Source organism: Tachypleus tridentatus, chromosome 10 (genome assembly GCF_004210375.1).
Source record: "Tachypleus tridentatus isolate NWPU-2018 chromosome 10, ASM421037v1, whole genome shotgun sequence".
NCBI classification, from domain to species: domain Eukaryota; kingdom Metazoa; phylum Arthropoda; class Merostomata; order Xiphosura; family Limulidae; genus Tachypleus; species Tachypleus tridentatus.
Window position 1 is genome coordinate 178,821,086 of NC_134834.1, and position 24,040 is coordinate 178,845,125.

At 31.7% G+C, this 24,040-nt stretch overlaps 1 protein-coding gene across 6 annotated transcripts in view; it reads right to left on the minus strand.

The window, feature by feature from the left end:
- LOC143231029 (uncharacterized) overlaps positions 1-24,040 on the minus strand; it is a 64,024-nt gene that overhangs the window by 25,128 nt on the left and 14,856 nt on the right. For all 6 annotated transcript variants that reach the window (XM_076465501.1, XM_076465506.1, XM_076465502.1 and 3 more), the window contains 6 exons: positions 20,326-20,443; positions 17,942-17,991; positions 13,270-15,346; positions 10,267-10,324; positions 8,164-8,882; positions 7,162-7,222 (listed from right to left, as the gene is read on the minus strand). In XM_076465501.1, the coding sequence (XP_076321616.1) occupies positions 7,162-7,222; positions 8,164-8,882; positions 10,267-10,324; positions 13,270-15,346; positions 17,942-17,991; positions 20,326-20,443 (3,083 nt within the window). The remainder of the gene's footprint in view (positions 1-7,161; positions 7,223-8,163; positions 8,883-10,266; positions 10,325-13,269; positions 15,347-17,941; positions 17,992-20,325; positions 20,444-24,040) is intronic.

The following is a 24,040-nucleotide window of genomic DNA, read 5'->3' on the forward strand; positions in this document are numbered from 1 at the left end:
TGATATTTACTTCACTAGCAAAAAAAAAATTTTTTAGACAAATGACAACAATTTGTTAAACAAATTACAAAAATTTTGACTCTATGATTTACAGAGAAAAAACTCAGAATTTTTAAAAATAAGTTATTGAAATATACAAAAACACTACACACAAGACCAATCTATACAACAAGAAAGGCAGTTATCAGTAGTACCCCCACCAACTCTTGGTCTGCCCCTACTCACTTGTTACAGAAGTAGTTTTGACTACCACTTTTATAGCATGTCCAGAACTCCCAGGTGTGGAGATTGTTTAACTATCAATGGATATGAACCTTGGATTCACATTTTGAGCAAGCTAATTAACATCATGCCATTTTTCAAGTAAAACTCTCATTCATATGTGAGCTATGCATGTATTATGATGTCTACAATAAACATAAATGATATTTAATATTAATTATCTTAGCTGGGGTAGAAATATTCTAAATTTTCAGTAGGACACATGTCCTGTTGGACAGTGAAACTTCCAGACATTTGAAATTTTAGCAGGACACATCAAAATTGTCATTGAACATTACAGAAAATAAGAAATCAAGTACAGACAATTATTATATAAAACAGAATCATTTTATTTATGGCACTAAAACATTATTTCAAAGCAAGTGGTAACAAGCCTTGTATCCATTAAAAATGATGCATCAATCAAACTGGTATATTTAGTCATCCAGCACTAAGATATCAGCTGATGTAGACTCAGTATCTCTATTGTCTCTATGCGTGAGTTCCATGTAGACTCACAAATCATCTGGTTTTTTACTGTCCTTCCACCAGGATACTACAGACTTGCATAGTAATTCTGTGCTTGCAAGATCACAGGTCTTATTCTTAGCTAATTTTATTGTCATCAAGTCATTAAGAGAATCATTTATTAGTTTGGACTGCCAGTTATCCTTAATAACTGCCATCTGGGAAAATCCACATTCTGGTTCAGCAGATGACACGGAAATCACCTGCATGAGGCATACCAAGGCCAACACTGATGATCCAGGGAAAGGTTTACAGTCCTCAACAGTAATTTGACTTAGCATGTGGGCCCACAATCCACTTGCACTACTAGCCAAAGACTCATATGATTTGGCAAGTCTTGTGGCTTTGAGCAGTGTCTCGTGTAAATCAGCTTGGCAAATATCAGCTGCAATGTTGAAACCCTTAGCTTCTAGCAGAGCACCAAAGTGGTCCAGTAGTGTCTGGAGTTCATTATGGCCATAAGATGACAATGCTTCCTTGCTTTTAGGCCAGTTGCTTGGTTCAAAAATTTGAAAGGCACCAATAAAATCCTTATCAAATTCTTCAAATCTCTTATTCAGATATGTGACAATTTTACCTATGAAGATGGCAATTTCTTCAGCCATGGATTGAACAACTGTCTCTTTTGTGGCACTTTTTGAACTTCTCGCCCTTGTCTGACCACTAATAGCAATCACCCTTCCTCTAAGTAACCACTTGCCAGTTTGTTCACATGTTGTGAGCTCTTTAACTATTTTCTGGGATCTCTCAACATGATTCAGATTGCCCAGCTTCTCTTTGAAAACAGCAAGTTTGTCAGGAACAATGTTTACAGTAGCAAAATTGTCTTGCATTTTGAGACTAACAGATGTAAAAACAGTTAGAACTGCCAAGAGTATGTCCATGTACAAGATGAATTTAAGGCTTGTCAAAGTACTGTAGAATCCTGCAGCTTTTTGTCCATGTTCCCCTTTGTCATGCAGCTTTACTTGATACAAATGCTCTGCTAAAGCTGGCCAGTTATGAGAAACTGACTCCAGAGTGTGCTCTTTGTAGGCCACCCACTGGGTTCCTGTCCCTTTTGTTGGCTTTACCAGCTTCTTTGAGGCCAGCCCAATTCTGTGGTGAATTGTCATAAAACTTCCATAGGTTTTCTAAAAAGGTTTGTATACTATCAAGGTAAGGGATGTCCTTCATGGTCTTCTTAATTGCAAGTTCCAATCTATGACTAACACAGTAGATCCCTATCAAACAAGGTTGACAAGTCCTTTTGTGCCAAAATTGACAGCTGACCCATGAGCTGTCAGTCATTGATTCAAGCCAGTCAGGAAACTTGCCATACATGGACAATGCTGCAAGTACAAAAAATTAGTACCCAATATTAGTTACTTTCTGTAAAAAACACAAAATGTAGATTTGTACTTTGGAAAATTCAATTGCTCCATTATCTATTACACTAGTTGTGCTAGGTTAAGCTCCAGTTCTGTCAGTGGTAAATACATGGTTCTTCTTGGTTTAAATCAATTGAAAAATGCTTGAGATTTCACTGATGTATATTAATAATGGAATGACTATGTAAACCTGAATTAAAACACATGTGTACATGAAATATTGTCCATTTTAATTTTTCTTAATTAGGAATTCAGGATAAATCCAGAAAATTCTCATCCCAGGTAATTAAGAAACCTTTACCTGAACTAAGTGCCTGTAGCAAGTGTTCAGAATCAGCCTTCTCAACTAACTGCAGACACAGGAAGTGGGTTACTGGGTAACAGTCACTGTCCAAGTATCTTACATAGATTATCTCCTGCTCAATGTTGGCAGTGTCTGTTGAGCCGTCAGTCATAATGCCAAAGAATAATGAGGTGTGCAGATGAGATCTGACATTAATTCTAATTGTTTCTGCAATATACTTCGTAAAGATAACTGCTTGTTTGTCATTGGCATAATGTTCTGTTAAGTTCATATCAAAGTTGTGCTCCTGCAGCAACAGAAGTTCTTGAAAATCGCTGAATGGTTTGGCATTCAAAGCCATATAAAGGGCAATCCTGAAGAGCACAAGCAAACGATCTTTCTCAGTCCGGTTAAGTTTGCTCAATTCTTTCATCACGGGAGTTAAATCAGGTGTTTCTGTTGCCGTCTTAGCTTGACAACTTAGACTGTGGGCATGACTGTTTTCATGCTCCTTAACAGCACTTGCTCTCAGGTTGGAAGATCCTGTTATGAAGGTGTTTTTCTGCCTTCCACTACATTGGTCATATTCCTGACAAATTGAGAAAAACGTCAGTCCGGCAGTGTTATTATACTCCAGCCATGGTCGGCCTCTATTCCATTCATCCTGAAAATGACGAGTAGGCTTAGTGCCAGTATTAGCAGTAACAGTTTTTGCTTTAACACTTGGGCTTGGGTCAAAAAGCTTGGGTTTTTTCACTCAGGGTTCCATAGTATTGTCTTCTGATTCATTAGTCTTGCTCGTGAAGCCAAACTGAAACAGATCGTGAGACTTTCCCATTTTTTTACTATCAGACACCATGGTCAGATCATTGTGAATGTTTGGCAGTCACGTGACCATCTGGGACGGCATGGATAAGGCGACCTAAAAAGCGCATTTTGTGAGCGTTCATGGCCGTTTTTTTAAATTTGTTTTTTTTTTGTCTTAATTTCACTCATTATAGAATATACTTTTAAGTAAAATCTTTGGGCTGTGCATACACAGCTTTTGCCTCATTTATTTTTGAGGGGACGATGAATTTGTGTCTGATATGTTAGGAATATGACCACCAGTCATGATGTCTGGGGATAGCTAAGAAAGTGCAGGTGAAACTTGATTTTTTAACAGACATGTCCGGCTTTAAATAGAAAATTTTGAACCCTGTCTTAGTAAACTAAAGTGTAAGTTTAAAGCTAAAGACAAACTAGAAGTTACTGAACATCTGGAATATTATCTACATTTGGACTTTTGTAACAGTAATATTAGTTACTAATGCTGACTAAATAATACCAATAATAATGATATAAACTCCTAAGTTTGAGAAAAAGTACTAAATGTGGTAACAATGTGCATGTAAAATAATTTCTTTTGACTACATGAGCTAAACATATTTTGCTGAATTTCCATGAAATAATTAAAACTGCAACAAGTTATCTGAATTATTTTGGCAGCATATTCAGAAAATAAAACAACAATCTTATCAGTATTCATTCTTGATAATTTAACAAGTAGTGTTATAAACAATGCTCTATAAATTCACAAATAACTATGCATTTTTACTGTAAAACCACCTATTTGAGAATTTTATGCTAAGTAAGCACATTATATTAGCAATAAAATTACCAACATTCCAAAAACACACAATTTATCCCATGCATCATTAATCAAATTAGAGGCCATATTCTATAGCACATTAACTCTTCAAGCTAATAGTTTTGATGATACCAAAATATTGTTTGTTTGTTCTGCAGGCATATCTCAGCCAGCCACTTCTAATTTTGAAGTTACAGACTAAACCAAAATCAGTCTTATCAACACCACTAACTACTAACTTCTGAGAAACTCATTAGCAACAATCAGTAGGATAGGCAACCATATTATAATGCCCTAACAGCTTAAAGTATAAGCACATTTTGGCAGCAGGTTTTGACACACATCAGGTACAGTAAGCCAACTTATATAGTTAAAAAATTAAATTACTTATTTATAGTATAAATGCTATTCATAATAAATATTCAAAATATACAAGAAAACCTACACAAGATTAACTCTGTCCTAACTAATTTATCAACCTATTTTTTGTGCAATTATAACAAATTAACTTGGTGCTATCTTTTCTACAGAAAACTTATAAACACCATAACTGATAAACCTACACAAGTTTCCTGAAGCTTTAAAACAAAAGTGAATTCCTTAAATCACAATCAGTACAAAAGACTGGAAGCAATAAAATGTTACTATAAAATATAGTCTCTTATATGAGACCGATTGTGTGAATCTGACAGTTAAATATCACATGAAAGTCAACTGGTCTGGTAAGTTTTCCTAACAGACTGCTATTACAGTACTAATTGTAAGAACTTATGATTGAAAGCAAAAAAGAATATGTAATAACATGTAATCCACACTATATCTATTGACAAGGTCTTCATCCAATACCAGGACTCATCAGGCCAGCTAGAATATGATAGAATAGTAATGGTCAAGAAACTATTTATATCATGAATTGCATGAAGAACTGTATGGTATGAATTTGACTTAGTAATGAATTATAATTATTATAAATTTTATTTAAGTAATTTATAAACTAGTATTAGGAGAAGGGTTAAGAACATGGGATTATTTATGCATTTTAATTATTTTTATTTATTGTTATTAGTTTTACTTAAGTTAACTTTACTATCATTCAGGAAAACTGTTGAACTATCAGGCTAGTCTTCTTGTCCCCAGAACACATCAAATACACACAGCATCAATGGGAGAAAACTACATTAGCAATTCTATGAACTTATGAATGAAAACAAAGATACATATGTAATAATAAGTCAGCACATTTTATCTGTTGTATTCAGTGCCAGTGATACCTGAGGCCTCACCAGGCTACCTGAAATGTGACACATACAACAGTAATCATGATACTTGCTACATAATCAACTGCATGACCATGTGTAAGTTATATTTAGTAGATAAATTGTTATTATTATTAATGATGCTTAGTTAATTTATTAATCATAATTAAGATAAGGATAAATACACAAAATTATTTGTACATTTTGATATGTTTATTTATTTATCATTATTTCTACTTAATTTTACCATCAGTAAAGTGAATGAGTAAATATGATTAACACACTGTGCATATTAAACTGAAACCTAAACTCATATGAAACTATCTGATTTAGTCAGTGATATGAGGAGCATGCATAGTTTGTATTACCAGTATTTGTAGTTTTACTTTAACACGTTGGCTCCCAAGCCTATTTTGCCGATACTTTTCAGGGTCTCACTAGTCATTTTACAATTACTTTTTTTTAGGAAAATTGTATATGTAGCCACTGTACCCCAGCCAATAAGTAGCCCTTTGAAAAGAAAACAGAGCACAACTCATCAGTGGGTCATGTGGATCTTACTGGAAAACTACCACGACTCACCTGTGGGTTGCATGGGAGCCAACGTGCTAAAAGAGTTAATCACTGTTTTCATCATACAGTAACAACAAGAACTAAGCATCTGTTACTTGTTACTTTTTCAAAGAGCCGTACGAGAATGCAATGAGTAAATAATAAAAATTGGAAAACATGTACACCGTTATGCACTACTATTTGCAAAAACTGAGAGTATGTGATAAGAATGCACTTTCTGATCTTTGTATATATGTGATAAAATTTCAATTACATTAACTAGTGTGAATAGGAATAAACATTTTACCCATCATTCTTTATCTTAACAGGGCACGTGTGGTTAAACTAGTGCACAGTTACCTGATCTGTGTAATATCTAATAATTCAAGGGCCTATGTAGAACAGGTGTAATGATCAATTAGAGACAAAATGAAAGAGACATATTATGGTGACAAAGTGAATTTATACACTTCTTTGATTAAGGATCAAAATAATGGTTGATTGTGCTAATGGTTGATCTACAACATTGTTAATTATGAGCTATACAAACATCCATCCCTACAGAAGGTAAAATATGACACAATATACAATTATTTCATGAAACATACAATTTTTAAAGAACTTCATTCATTTTAGATCTAAAAGAAAAACTAATTAGCATACAGAGACAAAATAATATTAATAACACACGCCCTACTACTGTATTTACAGTCCTAATTATCACCCAATTATTTAGTAATGGGGCCAAAATATCATTTAAAACATCTTAACCTAGGTCACTCAGTGTATAAATAATAATTAATTTAACATAGCATCAGATGAGGAGCTGCCTTTAATGACAAATATTTGACTATTTTATGAAGAATGGTTATGCTAATGATACCCACTGTTTTATATTGTTGTCACTTCGACTTGCATTTCTTTCTCTCTTTCTTTACATTAATGAATTTTAGGCAATAACTGATAAAAAATTTAAGCCAAAAATGTTGTTTTATGTTTGACATGCTTATGGGATTACATAAATACTGATGCCTTCATTTTCTTTATATTTTCAACATTCTATTTTTATGATTTTAGATTTCCATACAATGAAGCTTATTTTCATTTTATGATAACATTATTCATTCCAGAAATAGATGCTTGTTTACATACTATTTATTTTCACTCATAAATTCTTATAATCATTGAAAGTAAATGGAAAGTTAACTTAGAATTTCCCCACTGGTAACAAAGTTAAGAAACAGTTGCATTCTGTAACTTACAAAGACACCATCAACATACTTTGAAGTTTCTGTACAAGTTGATTTCTCCTCATTCTCAGCTTCTTTTCAACTTTTTGTAACTAAAAATGAAAGAAAAAATGTAGTTAAGCTTGATGTCAAAAAGGTTTAGAATATAATGCTGTTAAAATTAACAGTTTCCTTACTTGAAAATGTATTTCAGAAAGATACTCATATTTCTGCATCATTAAGGGGTATTACCCCATGCACACTATGTATAAGTTTGTGTGTCTGCCATTGGTCTTGAACAAGGCCCCCACCACTACAAATATCAAAGTGTATTGGGTCAGCCTATGATGTCATTGTATGCTGTAGTCCTCAACCATTAACAAGGTTACACATCTTCCATGTGTTGTAATCTCCATGAGCACCAGTCGCTGAATGTAGGCTCATTCTTGACAATGAAAGCAAAATGCAGCAAGAGTGTGGAGGAAAGATAGGAGAGTTTTCTATCTGAAATACATTTTCAGGTAAGAAACAATATTCACACTCAATATGGATGTTGAAAATCTCTCCCAAGATAAAATACTTGTGATCAACTGTTCTGTATACAAAAACAACAAAGAAACTAATCTTGAAGATGTTATTCAATGAAGAAACCAAAGTAATTAGGACAAAATAGAATAAAACTAAGGGCAAGATAAAAAAGAGGTATGTGCAAGTTGACTCGGTAAAGCTGAAAGGACAACTTCACTCCTCAAATAATTTTTTTTTAATATATATATATATACATTAAGTGCACATATGGCCATGTTATACAATTAAGTCAAAGAAATCATATTTAATGGACAAAAATCAAACTCTGACTTTGTTTGTTGAATTTTGTACTTGTCATCTCTAATTTTGAAGTGAGGGATTAGAGGAAAGGCAGCTAGTCAACAACATCAACTCCACTTTTTGTCTTACCTAACCTATTTCAGGGTATAGCCTATGTCTGTACAACTAGAGTAAACAATAATCTTTGTTATATGAAAAGACAGTGAAAATTATCATTAAATATTACCTCTAATTTTCTGTTTTTCCACATTTGTAAATAATTTAAAAGATGTTCCATTGTCTGGTTGGCTATCTTCAACTCAGACTGGATGGTTTCTTCATCTCTGGTCACTGCCATCAGCTCTTTAAGAGTTTCTTGAGATAGGACACCAGAAGATGAATATGTTGATTGACATTTACTAGAATTTAAGTCTGATTTTATATGTGATGTAATGCTTTCCAAAGAAGGAGCAGGAAAATCAGGTAGAACTGACGTGGAGGGTACAATAGTAGAAATTTGGCTTTGATGGTCATGAGGAAGGCATGAGTCAGTGTATGTTTGTTCACTGTTTTGACTGGTGAGGAAAGCATGTCTCCCATTTACTACTGAACCTTCTGAATTAAACTGTGTCTCACCACTGTGCATTTGAGAAGTTTCCATTAAAAACTGAGTAACATTATGCTCAGTTTCAGTTTCTGAGGTATTGACATCTGTGTGTACAACATTCAATTCATCCTCTTGTACAATAAAATCACTATTCAGGTAAGTGTTTTCTGCAGATTCTTCTGGCTCAACAGGTTCAGTTTTAATTGAAACTGCTAAATCAACTGAGTTTGGTGCCATACATTGATCTTGGCATGCTGATATTTGTGTTTCTAGCATATTACCCTTCTGACACTTTAGCTGCTCTCCTACTGGAAACACAGCACTGGCAATTTCATTTTCAATACTCTCAGATTGTGCTTCTACAAAGAAAACATTACACAAGAAATATAACTGTTTAACATTCATTCAAAAACTACATATTATATATAAAACATGAACAGGCTATATTTTTTAAAATGCATACTGAAAGAATACACAACTAAAATCAAAACTCCTTCCTCATTGGAGTAGATGCTATACACTGAACAAAATTTAAACAGATGAACATAAAATATTTGATTCTCCAAAGTTTAAAGGTACTATTTGAATGTATGGAATGTATTAACATTTAAACACATATTAATATCAAAGCTATTATTTACTTAAAGACAAAAAAATTTATAGAGCTCAGTACCTGTTTGTAATCTTACTCAAATATATACCAAGTCAGTTTTGTTAAATCTGTAAAACACAGTTATCAACCTGAAACCATCTCACATTGCAATATTCCAGAAAGGATCTAATATACAAAACATCTCAGTGAAATCCATGCACTATGTTAAAAAGCCACATTTCTTCAATTCCAAACAATTAACTGGTAATAACTTCAGTATCTATAAAGTTATTTCATCATGATCTTCAATTATCAACAACACACACACACACATTTGAAAAACACAAATCTGACAAATTCTGTCAATTATACAATTCAAAAAACACTGATGTACCAAAAATATTTTATCATGAAAATCTGGGTTACTTGTATGAATCTGATGCCACCTGCATGCTCACACATACAACACAAATACATACACTAAGTGTTGCATGGTACTTTTCAACTGAATTTATATAAAGCTTCAATTAAGCTTATATATAATAATATCGCAGTATCTAGTCCCTTTACTGTTTTAAATTTGCAAGTTATACTTAAATTTAACATACAGCAGTCTCTTCCATAAAATGTATAATAGTTCATTACCAGAATACTTGCACAATGGAACTCATAATGCATTTATTCTTATTATTTTTCCTTTAGTTAACATTTCTCCATTATGCAACCAACTAACAGTACCACATTTCAGATATTCAAAAAAGTATTACATAGCAGTAGAAAAATAATAGTCAACCATATCAGCTGATTAATTAGTAACTGGATGATTTATTAATTGAAACAAACTCCTTACTCGTATATAAACAAATAAAGTGTGTTTTATATTTCAAACAGAGAAGCATGGTGCTCAATTAAGGAACTTTAACAATTTTTATTTAACCATTTATTTATTTATTATTTATCACTTTCAGAAAGAGCAACCCACATGTCTGATAAGGTTCAATCAATCACCATTCTGTACTATGTATTATATTTACAGTCCAACAGACAGAAAATTTGCTTCAGTAGAACACCCAAAATTTATCATTAAAAAAAACCAATAATACTGAATGAAACTTCTCAAGATTGGCTATTAGTCGGGTTTAAATAACTACCATTTCTGTCCCATTCACATTCTTGTTTGATGATCACTTCTGTGGAGTCTATCACTTTCTGTAATAAAAATAATAACATTTTAAGAAAGGTACTTAGCTTTGCCATGAATATTAACTATATCAGATACTAACTGCTTGTCAGTAAATATTACTCCTTTATGTATGTCTTTAAACTTGTTTTTCCTTGAATAATTATCTACAAATGATTCACAGACTCTATCTTCTATTACAAACAAAGAAACAAACAGAACTTATTAAGTGTAGAAGGATCCTAATTCAACCACTATTTTCTGTACTATTTCCGATATCTAAATATACATCCAGCTTGCCAAATATTATTTCTTTAGACTCCCCTAGTATTTGAAGGATGGCATGATTTTTGTGATAAACAAATCAACTTAAATTTAGCTTTACTGTAAAAATAATAATTAAAATACAGTTTATTACTTCTACCACAATCATCACCTAGAATCCCTTGTATATATACAAGGAGTTGGGACAGGACAAAGCTGAAATGTTGCTCCACTGATGAACAACCAGTAAAGGTGATTAATGAAGAAATAAGTAAGATGTGACCAAGAACATTCTTTATGTAAGAAGCTGCTGATAATAAGGCCAGGATAATAGGAAGTAATTGTAACAATAATAACAAACAGTTTAGGTCAGTGAAGAGAGGACTCAGCACATGAAACAAAAAAACAAAACAAAACTCAACATACTAAGAAACCAAAATGAACACAGCCATAACACTATGCTTACCAGATAAGTTATGACAAATTAGGCAAAACAGAACAATACTTTATGAACATCAATAAGTTTCCTCCACAAACCGTAGAAAACATTATACGCACACACCTAGACAGAAAGCTAAATCAACCAACAAATGTAAATATATCTAACGAATAAAAAAATCACGAAACCATATACAGCTGCATACCATATATTCCCGACATCAGCAGACAAATAACAAACATGTGGCAAAACCTAGTAACAAAATATGACATTCCAGTTAATACCAAATTTATTCCAAAACCAGGCACAAAACTGAAGTCTATACTATGTAAAAACTACACTGACAAACACCACACCAACATTATTTATAAAATACAATGTGATAACTGCCACGACTTCTATATTGGAGAAACAAGTAGAAAAATGGAAACCAGATTCAAAGAACACAAAAAGTCACCTTCACACGTTTTTTGAACACTGCAAATCAAATAAACACAACATAATCATAGAAAACACCCAAATATAAACAAATACAAAATTAAAAAAGCCTTACTTATAAAACAACTCAAGCCCAAAATAAACCAATACAAAGGAACACCTTTGTACCTATATTAATAAATATAATCAAACGTCTAAGCACGCTCTCTACATTCCTATACTCAGTTACATAACCCCCTTCAAACATGTGGCCAGTTATCGGTCAGTTATCTCTTCCTTTCTTTGTGAACCTGACGATGACTGAAGAAAGTCAAAACGTTGTTCACTTCTCTGCATAAAAATTTTCTCAACTCAAACCAGCTGTTTCTATATATATATATTTTCTCTACAAGTGGGTTTTCTCGTCATCACTGATTATTATCTACACATGCTAATGGTTAAAGAAAAAAATACCCTCTTCTATGTGAATTGTTGATCTTGGCTAAAACTACTTTAGTTTTGAAAAAAACAACAAAACAAATATGGGTGTAGAGAAACATTAAAAACTTGTTACCGGTATAAATCAGCTCCCTGATAATACCAAAGATTGAAGACGTCATTTTGAGTACAAATACAAATAGTTAGAATAAAAATTACTTTTAAACACCTGGAAATAATCAGAAACTGGGAAGTTATAACAAAACAAAAAACAGTTAATTTAACAGTTTCAGATAAGACTGAGTTAGAAAGATTTTCTTTGGACACTTATGACACTGAGGTAAAGCTATGCAAGGACTATCTACACTGGCTATCCCTAATTTTAAACTGACAAACTAGAGAGAAAGCAATTAATCAGCAACTTTTAAAGGTTTTGATCATCACTCTAATGATGTTATGCACTAATGAATCGAAAAGTGTAGTGTTATTCTATGGTAATAAGATATATACTATGGATGCTCAGATCCACAATATGACATGCTTATCACCAGACTGTGTCCTTCCCACAGTTTTCACATTGTAGTATAATCATGAAGATATCTAATTAAAGGAAAATGATAAAAAAATAGTTTCACTTGTCTGATGATATTTAAAGAAACAAGAAGAACTGCTTAAACTAATGAAAAAAAAAGTCAAATTCTTTTGAACAAAACTCAAATCAATGAGAAGTTATGAAAATTAAAATAATTGACTTAATCAAAATAAAAACTATCATAAAGGATATAACTAAATAAAAGTTCAAAGGGAAATAAAATTTCATGAGAATGATGCAGACTTGGCCACAGGAAGTATACATTATTAATGCTAGTTAAACTACAATTTTTCAAAAAGATGATATCATGAGTTATACATGTTTACATATCATACACATGTAGAACATTAATATTAGGAAATGTGAAATTGGTCCAACAAAAACAAAACAGAGATCTGATGCTTGGGAAAAAACACCTAAGAGGTAGAGGTAAGAATATTAATAACTATTTTACACACAAACCTGTATGTGTCCTGTTTATATTTCCATTTGAATTTAGTTAAAAATCTCACTGAAAAAATTAAATTTTCACTGAATTTGACAATCGCATAAAAATCTGTACTGTATAAAGCAGTGCATAGTTTATTTTTGAACATGTAAAGTTAACCTTATGAAATTACATGTATGCTTAATTCCAAGAGTTAAAATGGAATGTGTAAAAAAACAAAATTTGATAAAGAAAAGCTAGAAAAATGAAGAATCTAATACTTATTGAAAGTTATATAGTTAACAGCAAAAGTTTTTTTACAATTTTTTTAATAAAATTTTATCCAATAATATTTCTTTTTGAAAACATTTTGAACTTCAAAACATGTTTTTCTTACCTGAGATTTCTTACCAGAATTTTGTTGAAAGTCATTGTCTGGTTCATTCCTCTTAAGTGGACGAGGCTTTAAAAAAATGTCTTGTGGTACAGAATCGATTTCTGAATCCCTACTAACAGAACACAATTCAAACTGTGTAAGTGAATCATGAGTCTTTGCTTCTAACACTGATGGCTGTTTGCTGCTCTCAGTAATTTCTTTCTCTGTACTTGACAAATTAGAGCATATATTTCTACGAGGAGAATTCCAGTCCATTAATGAAAATATCTCTGTTTCACTATCATCCTCTAACATATGTACAATACTACTGAGAACATCAATGGAAAGTTCACTTAGTTCTACTTCTGTCACAAGACTGTTTAACTTTGGGTCAATGTCATTTGTTGAAGGAGAACATTCCTTAGAAGCACTGGGACCCATTTGTAGATTGAACCTGGGAAGAGTTAATTTCTTAGACGACTGAGTATAGTCATGAATCCATTTTCTTAGCTGGTTTTGTTCTTTTCTTGTGCGAGGGAAGTTCACTAGACGACTCAAAAGCTCTTTGTTGTACGCACTAATCTCATGTTTTGATTTTTCCAAAACTTCTGTGAGCTTTGCAAGCTTTTGACTTTCAACTGATGAAGATAAACACTGAGCATCTAATTCATTAGATGAGGTTGAAAACTGACATGAATCTTCAGTCATTACTTTAGGTTGACCTTCTAACTTGGAGGTCATTATATGCATTCTATCTTTAGACTTTTCTTTATTAACCTTTGAAAACATCTCTGAACCAACAGATTCACTTTGTATTTTATTACTGTTTACAGAAATATCATTACCATTATTTCCTTGCTCAGAGCTAGAAAGTGTTTTTTCACCAAAAATAGCTCTTTCAGTGTCCGGTTGTCTGGAAGATTGTACAGATTTAGGATTTAGAGATTTTACAGCTGTTTTGTCTACTTCAGGTGTTTTTTTATCAACAGTTAATAATGATACCTCTCCAAAACCAGCATCTGTAGCTTTAGATTTTACACAAAGTGATTTTTTTCCTAAATGCTTTGACTTTTTGTCCAAAGTAGTGTTTGTGGTCACATAGAAATCAGTGCATGTTTGTCCGTTTCTCGATTTTTTATCATAAGATGTAGGGTTTACATTCTTTCTGTGACAGGATGGATTATTTGTATTTACACCAGTTTGTTTTTCATTACATTTTGGTTCAATACTATACCTAGCTTTGCTATTTGCACCACGTGTTGTTTGCCTCAAGTTTGTGTAACGTCTGTTTTTATAAGCACTCTTATTTTTTTCCTTTAATGAGGTATAACGTACAGTACCATCTTGTTCAGATAAGCCTGTTCTATTATCTCTTTTTGTAGAAGAGAAGGCTTTCTGAAATTTTTTCCCTTTGCATGGATTATTAGATTTTATATTTTCATTTGTGACTAGATATGATCTGTCATGAGGTCTTCTTATATAATCTTCTGGATTAGTGTGGTTATCTAAATTTGATAAATCTCTCTCTATCATTCTTTTTTGAGAATATAAACTTTCCAGATTTTGTTCTGATCCATCAGTGTTGCAGTCAGTAAAATAATAATGAGTACCTTTAAATTCTTGGTTTGTAGAATACTGATCATAATATCTATCATTAACTGTCTCTTCAACAGCTGGATAATAATGACAACTTTGCTCAGTCTCAATATTACCATCATTATACTGATCCTCTCGAGACCATTTATGTTTACTGTTGTAATTATGTCCAGACTCTTTAAATTTAGAGAATTGTTTTCTCTTTTTAGAATATGGAAAATCACACCTTGACTTGTCTGGAAGCCAATCAATATTCCAGTTAGATGTATAATTCCCTTCATATACACTACTTGTGTGGCTTTCTTCATTAGAATAAGCTTCCGAGTTCAACTTCAACTTGGTTTTAGGGAGTACATCTGAGTGAGTAAATGAAGATGGCCACATTCTTGAAGTCAATGGTTCAGGAAATTCTGATGGCATTTCTTGATATATCTGACTTCCCTCAGCTAAGTTTTGCATATTATAAGATTGTCTTGTCATCATGCCATCTTGCGATGGATCACTAAAATAACAACATAAAACTTGAGAAACATGCCTCATTATGTTCCTTTTTTCAAACATTCAATTCTGATAAAAAAATTAGCTTGGTCTATGTCTAATGAATAACAAAAAAAGGATCACAAGTTCTAAATATCTTCCTGAATAAATTAAGATATTTTATGAGTCTTTCACTATTAAATGTTATATAAGGAGGATTATTCACATCATTCGGACACTTTTTATGTGGTAATGTAGCAGCAGCATGGTGTCACAACTGGTATGTTAACACTGGTATATCTTGTTCACAACAAATTTTTCCAAATATTTGATAGTGCAATGTCACCCAGGTTGGACTTGTAGCTACAAGGTTATTACCTTGTTTTTGAATTATGCTCTTAGCTTTGTGAGGGCTATCTGCACAAGCCATCCCTAATTTAGCAATGTGAGACAATGGCAAAGGCAGCTAGTCATCACCACCCATCACCAGCTATTGGGCTAGTCTTTATTCAAAGAATAGTGAGATTGACCATCATATTATAATGTCCCCACAGCTGAAAGAGTGAGCATATTTAGTGTGACAGGGATTCAAACTCATGACCCTCAAATTGCGAGTCAAGTTCCCTGAACTCTCTGGCTATGATGGGCCTCACAGAGTCCTTTCCAAAGAAAACTACTCATATGGTGAAAATACTACCCAATTCAGGGTCAAAAGACAACCTTTTGAAGAAGGCAGCCTTCATTTTCTCCATAAAAGCAAAATATTCTCAACAGAACACTTAGGACAACATAAGAATTCAAAACATACCCCAATATAAACTGTATTAGAAAGTAAAGGCTTGAGTTATTAAAATAAAGAACCCTTTGATGCTAAAACAGTGCTGACTAGTAACACTTTTCCAATAATTAAGAATGATAAGAAGTTTGATGTAGATGAACCACAAACTCTTCCCAGCCTAATTAAACAAATATATATTTCCACAGTAAAAAGTGTAGTAATAAGTCTTTTTCAATAACTTCTTAGATTTTTGAAAGATTTTCTCATCAAAAACACAAATATTTGTACGTTTTTTAATGATAACAAATTTTAAAATTACATTGCACAATGCCAAAGAAAAGTATTTTCTGCAAGGCAGTACATTATTTCCTCTTAACAACTCATGAACATAAAAAACAACAACATATTTTATGTCAATCACGTATAAAATGTGGTGAACCTTGCTGCTTGAGCATTTATATCTAGAATTGTACAAAACTGTAATCGCAATTTTTATTACCTACAGGTTATTCTTCAGTGATGCAAATTTATAAGATTAAGTACATAAAAAACTGAAACTTAAAAACCTTTTAAAAATATATCAAACCTCCAACTGTGTTTAAAATCACGCACACGTATGTGTATATGTATATACTTACAACTATATAAGTGCAAAATCTAGATATGATATTACATGTAAATAATATTAAAAATAATATTTTCAATTTCATCCAAACAAACATAATCTTCACTGCTATCATAATTATTTCAGTTGGCCTTCACTAATGTTAAACAAGCTATTGATTGGTAAAAATATTATATTCCTGAACTTCACTGGACTGATAACCTTATACTGTTTTAATAAAAAATATTATCTTTGTTTGTTTGTTTTTTAATTTCACACAAAGCTACTCGAGGGCTATCTGTGCTAGTCGTCCCTACTTTAGTAGCGTAAGACCAGAGGGAAGGCAGCTAGTCATCATCACCCACTGCCAACTCTTGGGCTACTCTTTTATCAACAAATAGTGGGATTGACCGACACATTATAACGCCCCCATGGCTGAAAGAGCGTGCATGTTTGGGGCAACGGGGATGCTAACCTGCGACCCTCAGATTATGAGTCGCACGCTTTAACATGCTTGGCCATGCCAGGCCAAATATTATCTTTCTCAAAAGTTCTACATTACAGTATAGTAATGACTGAAAAATTAAAAAAAAACAACTAAATGTTAATTTCTATAGAAATTACAACACTCTGGAAAGATTGCCAACCTTTAAATCAATCACAACAGGGCTTGGTTCAGCCTTATTTAAACTATGTAATTAACAGACAGCTAAAAAAATAATACACAGTAAAAATATGTCAAAAGTGAAATTATTAATATTTTGTACCTTATAAAACAATGTGTAAAAATGACAATTCCAAATCTGACATAAAAAAATAATCCATTTTGTTTCTGGCCAAAATTCACTTAATTCTTTCATGATGAGTTACATGTATGTTTTTACATAAATACAGCTTACTTACTAAGCTTAATAAATTATATTGGAATTATATGGTATCAGAACAGTTATTTATGATTTCTTTGGTTATTCAACTATATATATAAACCTAAAAACATTTTGTATGATATCCTCAGTGTATGTATAATTATATTTTTTTAGTTCTGAAAAGCATTACTTTTGCAACTACATGTAAAAAAAAACATTTGTCTTCCATCACCACAATATAATGAGGTTTATATTCTTTTTCAGTGGTTCACATCTCACATCTGCTAAATATTTGATATTTCTGTTTTTTTTCTAAAATTATTTCACTGATTGAAATAATGATGCAACTTACACTGTACTGCTCTTACTTACCCTAAAGGAAACTTTGTCTGTTTTTTGCAAGCTTGATATTCATTTGATATCTAAGAGATGAAAAAATTAATAATTATTAGTCTATCAACATTCAATTATTGACTTACTGCAATTCTACAATACTGATTTACAAATTATTGGACTTAAATACCAGGAGAATGTGCTGTTACTTACAACTTTATTTGTTAACCTTTATGATTGCAATTTGTTCTCAACACTTTGGTTTGCTATGAAGGGGATAGCATCTTTTCTTTAAAAAAACTAAATAAACAAAATAAATAGTAATATAAATTTACAAACAATATTCAAAGCTTTGGCCCTAAAAAATGAAAATAGATATTTTAATATTTTTTATAATTTTTACATACACTTCATTACTCCAGATTTACTTTTGTTTAAACAACCATGGGTAAATCTTGCATATATTTTCTCCTTGACAACTAACAGATTAGCTTATGCAGCAATATTTTGTTAGACTGTTACTAATGAATGTTTGCTTAAAGTCCACTCCATTTTACACATATTAATTTATTTTTTAACAGTGCAAGTAATGTCAAAATACACTCTAAGTGAGTAACAATGTAAAGATTTAATGTCAAGTAAATGTGACAAAGTAATAAATATGTATTTATACAAGGCAAAATATCAGGAGAAACAATTATCCTTGATGCTAAGTGAACAGTTGCACTTACAAAAATATCCAAAATTCTAAATAAAAAAAAATCAAATTAGAACATCAAAGTTTTCAGTTTATAACCTTTTCATAATGATTATTTTAAAGATTTTATTAAAATATAGGCAATTTTACTAACGAAAATTAGCAATTTTTTTTCTTTTCCACAAGCTAACCACAAAACTACCACCTTTAATGGAAGTTTGCAATGATTATAAGTCAGATAAAAGCTGGATGAATGGAAATTTCCAAAATAGTGATGTTATAGTAAAGTTGTAAGATCACTTAAGATTTTATGATTTTAAAATACAAAACCAATGTCTTCTTCCTACAGTAACTGATAAGCAATTGTATTTTTCTCAAAGAAACTCTCCACTTATTTTAATTTGCTGCAGAAATGCATTTTCAACTAAGCAGTTTTAATGACTGGTCCTTAGAGTAAAACTACTTCTTTCTTCACAGCAAAAATAAAGAAATTAAATCAGAATAATTTTCTTCAAATCATTGGTTCAAATGGCTCATGTGTTTCTAATTTAAAGGGAAAAATACATATGAAAAAAATATTCTCTTGATTTCCAAAACGCTTTGTTAGAAATAACATCTTACTCTTTTTTTCAGTCACAAAGTCATATTTGTGAATACCTGCAATATTTAAGCTGTATACACCCAAATGTGGCTTAACTCTTGAGTATGAAATATGATTACAAGTTGCTTTAGTTCACACTCAGTAAAACAGTTTTAATTTTGGTGCATAACTCAACTTCCTTGGATCTTTATATTCAATTTTAAAATTTTTGTTCCTAGATCATTTATTTCAAGTTAATTTAGTAGAAGTTGTTATGAAGTATGTTTACCCAATAGTTAGCAGTGATCGAATTTTACAGTTGTTTTACTTACAATGGTAATGGTAGAATGATGAATCAATTTTCAAACCCCCAAAGTTTTAAAATTTGATGTGCCTCATAAACTGATAGGTTATACTGATTTAGCATCAAATCAAATAATCAATTAAAAAGTAGAAAGATATTTCACAACTACTCAAAACACATTAGGAATACCATATTATACTGCTGCAGAACAGGTGAGTGGGGTAATTTCTTTACAACCAAATCATCTTGAGCAGAGCTTATACACAAACATAAAACTAGAATGTTTAAATATGTTTTAAGTATACAAAATATATTTCATTTCAGAGATTCATCGTAAAATCAGTCATTTCACATCAATAAATTCAGATGTCTTCGATGTGAAGAGGAATACATGGCTTCACCGCTAAGTGATTGCCTGCTCATATAATAGAAGTCTACTTCTAAAAGACCTTAAAGACAGAACATGTTAGCAAAAAATGCAACAATAATATTTTCACAATGACTGAAATTGATCAGTATCTGTCAAGATATCATGTACTTGCTAAATTAGGTCAATTTTGTAGTTGAAACCTGTTATAAGCTTGTTGTAATTTTGAAAAACACTGAACTGACTAAATATATTTTGTATTTGAATGTAATTGTTAGGAGACATAAAAGGAGAAAGCAACTGAGATAATGAGGGATAAACTTCCATAAATAACTATATTAAGTTAGAAATCCAAACCAGAAATCTAAAAGAATCACATTTATCCTTCAAAAAAACCATTCATGAAATTGCTTATGAAAAATACAGTGTAACAAAATATAAAGAAGTTTTAACATTTAGATTCAATAAGCTGTACCTTTTTCTGTTGTTTTTTACCCTTATATATACTTGCTGGTGTAATAACTTCCTTAAAATCATATGTTTGTTCTTCATCTGTAATTTGTATACCTTTTCCTTTGAATGAGCTCTCTTTGCTAATCAATAAGAAAACATTCAAAAACATTGTTAGAAATAATATTTCAAATATAAAACAGAGTGAATATTTTGCACAAAAACTTTACGACTATTTAGACTTCTCACTCAAATGATAAGTTTTTTTTTTCCTTACATTAGTTAAAATATTCTTATTCAATATAATTCTAAAAGCAACAGATAAACACATTTACAGTTAAATCTGATTATAAAAAAGCACTCCCCTGCCAATACAATCAAGTAGCATTTACTACCAGTACCTGTACATAAATCAACATGTGTTTTGTTTTCTGAGTTTCAGTCACTGAAACATGCAAAAACAAATTTAACAACAAATGAAGATTTTGCAGTCTACAGAAAATAATGAATAAAAAACAGAATAAAACAAATATAATGTTAACCTATCTCATTTAATCCTTGTTTAACACAACAGCTTAAAGATATATCAACTATGCACACATGGGGCATGAGAGTTAAACCATTCATTACCGAAAAATACACTTCAGATAGACATTCACCCTTACAAAAAAAACAAAAAAGCTAGTGCCTCACTACTAATATTGAAAAGTTTCTAGCTTGCACAAGCTTTGGAGGAGTTTGTATCCCTACACATAATAAACAAGACACTCATTAATCCGTAACGCAATCATAATTTGACTATAATCCTTCACTACAGGAGGATGACACAGAACCTCCCCTTGAAAACTTTGTATAAACAAAAAGCTCATCCATGATAGGGCAAACTGACATAACTGAAGTGGGAAGGTAGGATGGGTGGGTTAATCTGAAATACATTTTAAGGTAAAAAACAAATGCTACACTTCAGACTACTTTACTCAACCCTGCACATAACAACTAGAATTCTATATTAAGAAGACTGTGATGGGACAGGTATGAAGAAGTTATAAAGATGAGCTCCTTTTTATACTATGTTAGCAAGAAGGAAAACTCATAGAGTGTATCGTCCACTGGGGAAAGTGATATCCATCTCAAGCAGGAAATACTCTTAATCCACCATAAGAGGCTGTTCAGAAAGATTCTTCCATAAGAATATTCTGTTTTATACATTGTTTTTCGAGAAGGTTGGCAGACCATACAAGTTAAATGTAGCTGCAACAGTATGTCAATCCTCACAGTATCAGAAAATATACAGGTTCAGATACAAGTCCCACATGTGCTTTCCAATAACCTATCTGGCTAGTTACAACCACAAGGAATAAGCTGGAGAGATTGGGGTAGCATATTTTATTCTTCCATTTTGACATCACTAGCCCACTTCTGATCAAGAAGTTTGCCCATGAGGATATCACTAACATTACACTGACCCAAAGAAAAACTCTTCACATCAAACTCCTAAGCAGCTTGGTACTGGAGAAGCAAGAATTTTCCCTCACTCCATATGAAAAAATGTAAAGGGAGGATTTCAAATAGGGAGAATAGCAAAAAAACGTATGCTAGCCAAATAGGAGTAATTTCATTTACATAAGGTTCCTCACTGAGAGACTGGATAATGGGTTGCCACAAGTAAGGACAATAGAAGTTGTCCAGTCGAGCAGGTATATAGCCACCCTTTTCTGTTATTGTTAGTTCAGTAAATTTTGAAGGGTAGCTACACATACACTGCCAAAGAAATCTTGCAAAGAACCTCATCTCAACAGTAGTCACTATAAATGTGGATCTCTGAAGCAGTATCAGCCAGTCAATGGGTTCCTGGATCTCCTTTATTATTTTATTATTAATAACTCACATACAAATCTTGGGAAAATTACAGAGTAAGAATGAAGAGTGGAGAGAAATAAAATCCAGAGATTGCTGAGACTGCAGTTTGATATAAGTAATTTATTTGGATACATATACATCTCTTCTTGCAGGATTTTGCACAGGGGACATCTACAACCAGAAGCAAGAAAAGACACAAAATGATAATCTTGACTGAAAGCAACATTAAAAACACAAAGTATTATCCTTCATTCACATGACAGTATTGTGGCTTTGTGTGTTTTACTATCTTGTGTTCTGAATTGCATATTTGAAATAAATATTTTATAATGTAGTAGAACTATTAGGCTTAAGTTTCCCCAGCAGGCCAACAGCAAAAACAAGAAGCCATATATAAATTGTAGTTTTTTTTATTATTTTTTGTAAAAGTAACTAAAATTTAAAATTACAAACTCAGTAGATTATATTGTGAAAAAATATTTTTCCATGAGGTATGTTTGTGAGTTGCTTGTGAGTTAAATCAATTTATATCATAAGTTGAGCTACACATGTAGCATGTCATTTACATCTTGCATCATGAAATTATTAGCTTCACGTGGTTAAAAAGTATTAATAAAATGAAACTAATGTAAACTGTTATGAGCCTTAAGCTATTTAGAACAAATAATTGTAATATTCTATTACAAACTTCAGTCATTTGAGGGAGAAAAAAGAGAGAATAATTTAGAATTATTTTGGATGTTTGCATGGTGGTTATAAAGTCAATCAAACTGACTGAGCTAATCAAGTGTCAGGGTATAAAAAATAAGATATAAAATTTAACTGAATAAAAAAAATTCATTTTGATTTAATAGAATATAGAAGTTATGCAAATAAAATTTGAAAACTGAGATGAAAAAAGCATATTTTAATCTTAACATGAAAATAATTTTGTATTCAAACTAGCCATTAGTAACGATCAGTACATCTGATATTCAATTTCATTCCATGTTCACTGCAATGTCTACAGTTACACTAGCATCCATTATCCTGATATTCAGCTCCATGATTCTTGCTGTAAGTGTGCACTACTGATATCCTTAACATAACCCCTTACTTATTTTCTATACTGTCATCAGTAATTACATTACACCACAGTCTCTTGCTTGGTCCTTGTAAGCCAAACAATGCACTGAGCCTAGTTTTGCATGGTTGCCATTCTACAGAGCAATACTAGTCACTGGAGTAAAACAAAAGGACAATAAAAAACGTTTCAGTTTGTGTAAAGATGTTAAAGATTGTATTTCCTTATTTATTTGTTTTAAAATAGGAATGATAATTTTGGATCACTGAATATCTGATGTGCAAATTTCTTTATTAAAACTTCTTTTGTCTATTTATGTGTCTACTTGCATTCTTTACTAGTAAAGTACTTTTATAAAATTACATATTAATTCTCTTGCTACAGATAGTTCAAAATGAGGATGTCAAGAACTTTCACAGAGTTACATTTAAATTTTAATTCAACTCCATTGCAAACAACGTATACAAATAAAGTTGGCATCAAAATATAGTTAATATATTGAAGTTTTAATATTATATAAGTTTTAAGTTATTAATTTTGTAAGTAACTATATAAATTAATCTTCCATCTCTCCTCGTATTAGAATCGTGAAATTTGTTCTCTAAATTTTCCTCCTCCTTAAATTTATTTACAACTCCTCTCTAAAATACAAAATTTAAAGTAATTACACATTATAATATAGTTATTTCTGAAGAAAAGTTGAATTTTTATAGCCTTTAATCTTCTATATTTGGAGTCATATATTAGCAAATCAGACTCATTTGCCATGTCCACTTTTCACATCCTCTCTTTCACAAACTCTCAATAGTTTTCTCTA